This window comes from Papaver somniferum, chromosome 11 (genome assembly GCF_003573695.1).
Source record: "Papaver somniferum cultivar HN1 chromosome 11, ASM357369v1, whole genome shotgun sequence".
NCBI classification, from domain to species: domain Eukaryota; kingdom Viridiplantae; phylum Streptophyta; class Magnoliopsida; order Ranunculales; family Papaveraceae; genus Papaver; species Papaver somniferum.
The window spans coordinates 110,407,487-110,408,761 of NC_039368.1; the positions used below are offsets into that span (position 1 = coordinate 110,407,487).

The window sequence follows — 1,275 nt, forward strand, 5'->3', positions numbered from 1 at the left end:
CAAAATATGGAATATATCTTTAGAAAATTGCCCGCGATCCCCAAAAATGCATTTTTTAGATTCTTTACCAACCAAAAAGATCTGCTAATGCGTTATCCTATATCTGCATGGCGACTCAAATTAGGTATTGTAATCCAGAATTGCTTCACGATTCGAAATAGACCCAGCTACCCAAAATGTTCACTATGATCATAAATCTACCATTGTGATCCAAATATTGTAAATCATGAGCATCTGTCGTACGGACTAAAATCTTCCACGTTTTCTCACTTTGGTGACCTTTGGAGTGCAGCGGATAGTTAATTGGGTATGTCAATGCTTTAGAATGCATGCATCTCCATGATCAAGAATTCGATCGTTTCAAATCCTTCTTCTCATACATGAATCTTTAGATCTCCATCGCTCTATAAATAGTACTCTTTCTTTTCTGATCTTCACATCAAGATATAACTAGCTATACAAAATATGGAAATTAAGTTTGATTGTGTTAACATTCTCACTACTGTTGCAGATGCCCCTTGGATTATCACCTCTTTCATAGATGAGTTGAGGCGTCTTATACTTCTCCACAAGGATGAGTCCCCAATCGTTGGTGTTGATGTTAAGTTGGATCCAAATTCTACCAGCAACCTTCACTACAAGGCTGCAGCAACACTGCAATTATGCTATCGTACTCATTGCATAATCATTCAACTGCTTCATTTGGATGTAGTCCCACCTGCACTTAAAACTTTCCTACTTGATAAGAAAATTAGATTTTCGCGTTACGATGTTAGTGGTTGTTTTGGTAAGCTTGAACGTAGCTATGGATTTTACCTCAATTATGATTTTGATTATTCATTTACGGGTACGAAAGACTCGATTGGTTTGGAGCAGAAAGTCCGTACTGAATTGGGGTTGAACATCGAGATACCAACGACTGCAAGTAGCTCTGTTTGGGGTGCTAGGAACCTAACCGAGGAACAAATCAAGTATGCAGCAATCTGTGCCTATGCTGTTGCGATGCTGGGAGTGAAGAAGTGTAGGGGTGCGTTTTAACTTGTTGCATGTTTCTTGATTCTCACTAGTCTTGTTTGGAAGATTTGCGAGAGTATATGTTTATGTTTTTAAGTTTCGGTTTCTCGTTTGTTACTCTAGTTGTGTAGTTTTTTTTACTTTTTTAGCTGCTACTATTTTGGTTCATGGTTACAGTGAAATGCAACGGCTTCAGTGTCATTTTGCCTCTTGTTGCTTTCCAAAGAATCGGAACTTGACCTTTTATAGTATTATCATTTT

The 1,275-nt window shown here is 37.9% G+C and overlaps 1 protein-coding gene across 1 annotated transcript; it reads left to right on the forward strand.

Moving 5' to 3' along the window:
- The first annotated feature begins 465 nt into the window (after positions 1–465).
- LOC113324909 lies at positions 466–1,038 on the forward strand. Its single transcript, XM_026573184.1, has one exon. It carries the CDS (start codon positions 466–468, stop codon positions 1,036–1,038), a length of 573 nt encoding a protein of 190 aa, XP_026428969.1.
- Positions 1,039–1,275: the final 237 nt, after the last annotated feature.

Coding starts and splice junctions, on each gene's coding strand:
- LOC113324909 (XM_026573184.1), top strand. CDS start 466: ATGGAAATTAAGTTTGATTGTGTTAACATTCTCACTACTGTTGCAGAT.